Consider the following 7,718-nt stretch of genomic DNA (forward strand, 5'->3'; position numbering starts at 1 on the left):
GGGCCTCGGTCGCACAGGTTCTCAGGTGTGTTTTGAAGAAGGTTCTGAGAGCTGAATGGACTGCATTTTACCTTGTGGAGTTTTGTGTGGATCTCGCTGGATAGAGAAGCTGTCATGGTGTGAGCTGGAGGACTGGACCAGGTGGGAGGCAGCCGTGCGGGGCCTGCGCGGGGAGCACAACCCCGCGTCGGTGTCTGGTGAGTGGACGCAGAGGGCGGGGCCTGCCTCGTCTGCCTTGAGTCGCTGCTGCTGCTCCGTCTGCCTGCCTTCTGTGTGACTCGAATCGGTCCTGGCCCAGCTTCCCCCGAGGGACCAGCTGAGACTGCTCGATGCAGACGAGTGACCCTACACCTCTGAGGGTGGGCGCCGCAGCAAAATTTGTACCAAATGGCACAAGTGCAGGGGTCAGTGGCTTTAAGCTTGTCCAGGCCAGCACACGGTTGGAGATATGAGGTGTGGGGGCCCCATGTGGACAGCTGGGCCCCAGTCCCCCCGGCTCTGCCTGCTGGCCCCCCTTCTCCCTGAACTGCCTTCTCCTTCACCTGCTGACTGAGGGGTAAGGCCAGGTCCTAGGGCCCACGGGGTCCTGCTGCATTTGCGTGGACTCTGCGAGACCTGTCTGCCGCCTCCTCCCCTTTCTCTTGGTCCCAGTTCGCTGTGTGACTGTGATTTGTGCTAGAGGAGGCCAGACACCCCAAGCTCCTCTGAGATAAGAGCAAGGGAAACTAACATGTACGCTGTTGTGTCACCGTCCCACGCCCCATTCTGTGTGGCATATATACCATGTAGTGAGCAAAGCGCTGGGCCCCTGGGCAGCACAAAGTGCACGTGTGTGGGGCGCGGGCCACGTTGTGGAGTGGGTGCCACCGCGTGTCTGGGTAGCCCGGGATGGGGTGCCGATGGCCGTCCCCGGGATTGAGGTCTGCCAGCACCAGTGTCACACGGGGGAGCCCTGGTCCGGCCCGCAGTGTGTGTGCGTGTTCCAGGGTGCCTGTACCCGTCGGAGTTGAGGCGGAGCCAGATTTGCTGCACGGCACCTTCACGGGAGGAGGGGACCTCTGTGTTGCGTGGTCGCGTCCCAGCCTGCTCGATGACGTGCTCCGCTCACCCCACCTCCAGGCGCTTTCAGTGCTGGTCTTTGTGACGCTTTTCGACTTTTCTCGTCCCTCGTGTCCCTCAGAGGTTTTCTGGCCTCCGTGCCCATTGAACCCTTTGCAGAGCGGGTCTTCGTGTTGTCAGTGGGCGCTTCGAATGACTCGTATATTGTCCCTTTTCCCCTAGGTTTGTCTGTAAAAATAACGGTGTGTTGTTTGAAAATCAGCTGCTTCAAATTGGACTTAAGTCTGAATTTCGGCAGAATTTAGGTACGTATTTTAATGACTTATCGAAAACTCCTCTTAGAAATTACGGGAGAAGATATTTACAAATCACGTATCTGATAAGGCTTTGGATTCCAGGATGCGTAAAGTCCTCCAAGTCATCAGGAAAACAAGCACCTTAGTTAGAATACAGGCAAAAGACCCGAACTGACCCTTCATGAAAGAAGACGTGCAGGTGGCCAAAAGCACGTGAAAAGATGCTCAGCGTCTCTAATCATCAGGGGAGTGCAAATCAGACCCATAGTGAGAGACACCTCACACCTGTCAGAGTGGCTATGATCAGAAAAGCAAAATGACGGACGGTGGTGAGGGCGTGGAGAAGCCGGAGCCGCGCTCTGCCGGTGGGACCGCAAACTGGCGCAGCTGCTGCGGGAAGGAGCGCACAGGCTCCGCAGACGGTTAAACGGAATTACCGCGCCCCCGCGGTCCCTCTTCTGGGCGCATGCCCCAAAGCATTGAAAGCAGTGTCTTGAAAAGAGATTGACACCCCGTGTTTCCGGCAGCATTAGTCACAGTAGCTATAGCACACAGAAGCAGCCTGTGTCCATTGGTGGATGATGGACACGCAAGACGTGCTCCATCCACACAACGCAGCGTTATTCAACCTTAAAAAGAAGGGAAATTCTGTCACCTACATTAACACGGATCGAAGTAGTGAAGAAGTAGGTGGCGGTGCCAGGGGCTGGGTGGGTGGGAATGAGTGTTTAATGCAGGTAAGGGTTTCAGTCTGGAACAACGAGGAGGTTCTGGAGATGGTGGTGGCGGTGGCGGTGGCAGTGGCGGTGTAACCGTGAGGACATGCCTAAAGCCCCTGGGCTGCGCGCCTAAAATGCTTGAGGTGGAAAACTTTGCGTTCTGTGAATTCCACCACAATTGAAAAAAAGCTTTCGAGTCTACCCCCCACATCATGCCCCCTGCCCCCTGGGGCGGCTGCCGAGGGGGCACGGCAGGCCCACATCCCTCTTGGGCTCTGTGGTTGAGCCTGGTGAGGACGCAGTGAGCTCTGGTCTGAAAGCGTGACAAGGAGAGAAGCTGGACCTGCGCCTTCCAGGGGTCTGGAGGGGCGCCGCGAGGGTCCACAGCATCTCTGGCCTGGGAGTTTTGTATTGAAAGCGGAGTGTGACATTTTACTCCCGCCATGGTGAAGGTGTGAGACTGGGCCTGGCGGCTGTGCCTGGATCTGGGTCCCGGTGGTTTAAACCGGGGCGGGGGGCGGGGGGAATTCCTGGCACCAACGCCAAAGCGATTGTCCCTTTCAGGCTATTTGAGGGTCCCTGTCCGTTCTGAATTCAGAGGGCATACGGTGTTCACAGAGGTTGCGGTGAGATCTCTGTCGTGATCTGGGTGACTGGAAGTGTCACAGCGCCCTAAGTGTCCGCCCGCATGGAGTCCGTGGGCACTGTTGGGGGGGCAAGGGTGCCCTGCCCAGGGTCGCAGGCAGGCAGGGGCTGGCACCGGCTGCGGTGCCCGAGAAGGTGCAGGGGCGCTCTGCGTGCTTCCTGTTCCCCGCGCAGGTGCGGCAGTGGAGGCTACGCACCCAGGGTGCTGGAGAGCAGGGGCCCCCGGGGGAGAGGAGGGAGCACAGCATTGTCCTCAGATGCAGCCAGCGAGGCGACGGGGCTTCTCCCTGTCCGTACTCAGGTCGCATGTGAAATGATGTGCGTTTTTTCCCTTCTAGGCCGGATGTTTATATTCTATGGTAACAAGACTTCCACGCAGTTCCTAAATTTCACTCCAACGCTAATCTGTTCGGACGGCCTTCAGCCTGATATCCTTGGCTCTGTCTCCTGCACACCCGCGACAGGCAGCCATTTGGGATTTAGAGGAGGGTTTGAGGAAGTTGGTTTTTTTTTTATTTTAAATCAGAACAGAAGGTATTTCTAGGTGCTGCAGTAAGCTCGGGTGACCTTCGCATATTGGAGAGGTACTTATTGACGTAGCAACAATGTGCAGGCGCCTGCTCCTGGTTCACTGGGCTCCTCGGAGCCACGTTCGTTCCTACTTGTTTTGCTCTCCTGTGCCATTGCGGTTCAGTCCCGCTAGCTCACTGCCTCCTCTGGAGATCTCCCGGACCCGGCTGCTGCTGAGAGCAGAGCACACAGGCAGGCCAGCCCACCTGGGACCGCGTGCCGCACGCTGGGGACCGGCAGGCGTTTGCTGCCAGTGGCTCAGTGTTCCGACTGGAGACTCGTCCCTCGTAAACATCCGCAGTGTGATGAGAGCTGTCTCAGCCAGTGCCAGTGTCCCAGCCGGCGTCCAAACCGCCCTCCTTCCCAGTCTGGGCTGGCCAGGTGGAGTGGCGCTGAGGAAGGGGTGCTGCCCACCCTGCCAAACCTCCTTGCAGGCCATGCCTGCTTTGACCTCAAGATAAGTACATTCTAAATGTAGCCTGTTAAAACCACGTTTAAATACGTGCGTGTCCGGTCACCCATGTTCAGGGTCTTGCCCACAACCAGGAGCCTGAGCTTCGCACTTTGCGAGCCCCCTCTGGGACGCCGCTTGCCTCTGGGCCCGGGGCTTACGGTCCCCACTTTGCAATGGCCTCCTTGACACGGACACATCTGAGCCTGCAGACCAAGCCCGTGGACCCGACGGTGGACGGGGGCGCGCAGGTGCAGCAGGTGGTCAACATAGAGTGTGTGTCTGACTTCACGGAGGCACCTGTGCTCAACATCCAGTTCAGGTAGGGCCCAGAGCTTGAGGGCCTGGGGCTGGCCCTGCGCGTAGCCATGTCCCTGGGACCTGTTTGTCCTCGCTAAGCCTCAGCACCCTTCCTTCAGAGGCTGTGGTGAGGACCGAGGGGGGACCCAGGAAGATGCTGGCACCGGCCACGCACGCTGCACACCAGCTGCAGAGTCTGGCGATGAGGGGCCGGATGGTGTGCACAGGACCGCGTGAGGCCAGTGCGGTTCAGCACCGTGGGTCCTGGCAGGCGGTGTCATCTTTCCAAGGCCCAGTGCTTTCCAGCTGAGGAGTGGGGGGCCTGCCCCATGGGGCGGGGGCTAGCTGGGCCCTACGCACTGCCGTTCGGCCTGCTGTCCCAGAGTCAGCTGCAGAGCCAGCCCCCAGGCCCCCGTCGAGAGTGCGGCTTCGCATGGCTGTGCTCCGAGTGCACATACCATTTGGGTTATTTTTTTTTAAATGATTGATTTTTGTGTTGCTGCTGGTTCATCGCTGTTGTCGCCAGTGATGGCAGAGAGACTGCGTGACCAGCCAGTTCTCTGCGGGGCGTCTGGAAGGTTAAATGTTTGGAAGGACACCTATTCAGACGTTAAAAGTACAGAACCGAAGATCGTGTACTTTGTAGAATTTAGGGAAACAGACATGGGAAATTTTGCTTTCCGTAGAGATTTTTTTCTTAGTCTCTCCATGGAAAAAGGAAGAAACCCTGACACAACTGAAACTAACTGGACTGAGGGGGAAGGTGAAGAGGAGGTGGAGCGCTGAGCTTGGGGCGTCCTGCCCGAGGCCTGTCTTGGGATTCGGTCAGCCCCGCAGTGCTTGCCCGAGGAGCACGGCGTGCAGGCCCCCGTCTAACCGGCACGCTCACCGAGAGACGAGCCTGAGGCTCCGCGCCCGCTTTGGGATGCTCCGTCCGCCCTTGTCGGGACAGCCCCTCCAGGAGGCGGAAGCCCCGCCACTTTGTACTGTGCCGTGGAGATGTGCATGCAGGGGCTCCAGGGCCTCTGCTGTCCACATGTCTTTTGTGCACGTCTCTGTTGCCTGCAGGTATGGGGGAACCTTCCAGAATGTGTCTGTCAAGCTGCCTATCACGCTCAACAAGTTTTTCCAGCCCACAGAAATGGCCTCTCAAGATTTCTTTCAGCGCTGGAAGCAGCTGAGCAAGTGAGCCAGCTGTCCTGTGTGGTGGGTGCAAGGTGGGGGGCGGGCAGCTGTCCTTTGCGAGGAGGCCCACGGGGGAGGGTGGGGCATGGAGGCTGGAGCCTTGTGGTTTCTGACTCACTGAAGGTGCTCACGCTTGTCTGTCTTTGTCACAGTCCCCAACAAGAAGTGCAGAACATTTTTAAGGCAAAGCATCCAATGGACACAGAAATCACCAAAGCCAAGGTGACTGCTTTGTTCATGGCATTCCCAAGTCGGGACACCGTGGGGGGCTCTCGAAGGAGCTACTGTGTGCTCACTCGCAGCCACGGCCTGTTTCCTAACTCTCCTGCGTCTTTTGCACAGATTATTGGGTTTGGATCTGCACTCCTTGAAGAAGTTGATCCCAATCCTGCAAATTTTGTGGGAGCCGGTATCATCCACACCAAAACCAGCCAGATTGGGTGCTTACTGCGTTTGGAGCCGAATTTACAAGCCCAGGTCAGGCCTTTTGAGGAAATAGCTAAAAACACTGAAGTGTTTTTTTTATTGTGGTGTAATTTATAAACAGTGGGATGCATAGATTCTAAGTATAGTAGTTCGATGAGTTTCAACAGATGTGCACACGTGTATAACCCCCACCACCCTCTTCACACACATAACATTTCATCGCCCCAGGAAGTTCCCTGGTATCCCCTTTCTGCCAGCTGCGGCCTCCCCCAGAGGCAGCTGCTGTGGGGCCCGCCATGGGCTGCATCAGTCTCCCGTGTTGCTGTGTGCGCAGTGGCTGGTCCTGGTGGTGGCTCTGGGGCATTCCTGTGCCCCAGGTGGTTTTCCCAGTCCTGTTGATGGACATTGGGGCCGTCACAGTTTCGGGCCACTTGGAGTAGGGCGGCTACAGATGTTGGACGTGCGTGCAGACATCTGTTTTCACTTCACTTGAGTGACACCTGGTACAGAGTTGGCTCATAGGTGCACGCCCGGGTGAGTGCGCAGGAAGCTGCCAGACTGCTTTCCAGAGTAGCCAGAGTTTGTGTTCCCCCAGCAATGTCTGAAGGGTCCGGCGGCTCCCTGTGCACAGTGGCACTTGTCATTGTCAGACGTTTTTGTTGTAGCTACTGGAGGCGTGTGGGATGCCCGAGTCTTTGTAGAGTGGCGGGTGCCTTGAGAGCAGGGCAGAGGCGGGCAGCGCAGGGGGCCGCTAGGCAGGGCCTGGCTGCGGGCCGTCCGCTCCGCTGGTGTCTTCCTGAGGCCCCACGAGCCCCGGCTCCCACCGACCTGCTGCGCTTTCTGTTGCAGATGTACCGACTCACGTTGCGGACCAGCAAAGAGACCGTCTCCCAGAGGCTGTGCGAGCTGCTGTCGGAGCAATTTTAATGGACGCGGCGGAGGGCGGGCCCGGGCGTCTGCCTCCGCCCCCTCCACCGTGTCTCGGCACATGGTGCACACAAGCGCCCCTGTGCGTGTTGAGGTGCAAGGCAGCGCGCAGCCTGCCCTCTGCCCCATCCTTTCCTGTGTGGATGGGAACGCAAGTAAGAAGGAAAGGCTAAGCCTGGACTGCAGCTGGCCTGCCAAGTCAGGAGGGAGCGTGGATCCTGGGATCGGTTTTTATAGAAATCAAGACAGTTCTGTGGTTAAGCCTACAAATTAAAGGGAAATCAGACGTTTGAATGAAAATGGACGTGTTTCTGAAATCGTATCGAAATGCTACCCCTCCGTTGCTGCTAGTTCACCTCCGATTCTCGGAGAGAAGCACCGGCATTCTCTCTGTGGGGGGCTAGGTCTCAACTAGGCCGTGGCCGCTGCCAGGTTCGGGAGTACGGGACGAGGAACGCGTGCAGCCTGGCCCTGTGCGCAGGGCTCTGGCGCAGGGGCTCAGAGCGCGCGGGCTGGTTCTAGGCCAGGTGTCGGCAGCATGCTTTCCATGCCTCTCCACAAAGCCGAGGGCCTAGCTGGGGCTGAGCGCTTTTCCTCGCCGTCGCTGAGTTCTCAAGGGATGTGTGCGCTGCCATCGGACTGTTTGCAGCGTGGGACACGGGTCACTGGTGGCTCTAGAGGTGTGCACCTAACCTCACGCACACCTGGGTTTCTGATAAGTGCGCTGTCACCATGGTAGTCAAGGACTGGTTCCCATTGGTGATTGGGACATTAAATGTGACTAGCAGAGAAAGTTTTGGAAGGTGAGCTGGCCCCTTCCCTGTGGTGGCCTTAAGGTGTTGGCGCACTGTTCCTGGGGTCTCAGTGGCAGCTGGTGCTGTGGACCTTGGCCAGTGCGGGTGGAGGAGGGAGGCCTGCGCGTGCTCAGCCGGCGCTCAGAGAGCCAGCCACGGCTAAGCTGGAGCCTGTCTCTGCGCGATGTTCTCGCCACTGGGCTGTCACAGGCGTCACTCGCACTGGCCGCCGGGCTGCACATCTGCACCCAAGGTGGCCGGCTCAGGAGCAGAGCTGAGCCAGGGCCGAAGCGTGGCGGGTGGCAGGCACAGGCTGGCGGTTTTGTCTGGTATTGGCACTCAAGGG

The 7,718-nt window shown here is 58.2% G+C and overlaps 1 protein-coding gene across 3 annotated transcripts in view; it reads left to right on the plus strand.

Moving 5' to 3' along the window:
- The window catches only part of AP2A2 (adaptor related protein complex 2 subunit alpha 2), a 53,034-nt gene extending 46,156 nt beyond the window's left edge, over positions 1-6,878 (plus strand). For all 3 annotated transcript variants that reach the window (XM_039840492.1, XM_039840493.1, XM_039840494.1), the window contains exons 16-22: positions 1,282-1,364; positions 3,058-3,147; positions 3,939-4,062; positions 5,109-5,225; positions 5,378-5,447; positions 5,568-5,702; positions 6,501-6,878. In XM_039840492.1, coding sequence (XP_039696426.1) covers positions 1,282-1,364; positions 3,058-3,147; positions 3,939-4,062; positions 5,109-5,225; positions 5,378-5,447; positions 5,568-5,702; positions 6,501-6,578 — 697 coding nt within the window. In that variant the 3' untranslated portion in view covers positions 6,579-6,878. The remainder of the gene's footprint in view (positions 1-1,281; positions 1,365-3,057; positions 3,148-3,938; positions 4,063-5,108; positions 5,226-5,377; positions 5,448-5,567; positions 5,703-6,500) is intronic.
- Positions 6,879-7,718: the final 840 nt, after the last annotated feature.

Source organism: Pteropus medius, unplaced genomic scaffold, assembly GCF_902729225.1.
Source record: "Pteropus medius unplaced genomic scaffold, Ma_sr-lr_union100, whole genome shotgun sequence".
Lineage (NCBI taxonomy): Eukaryota > Metazoa > Chordata > Mammalia > Chiroptera > Pteropodidae > Pteropus > Pteropus medius.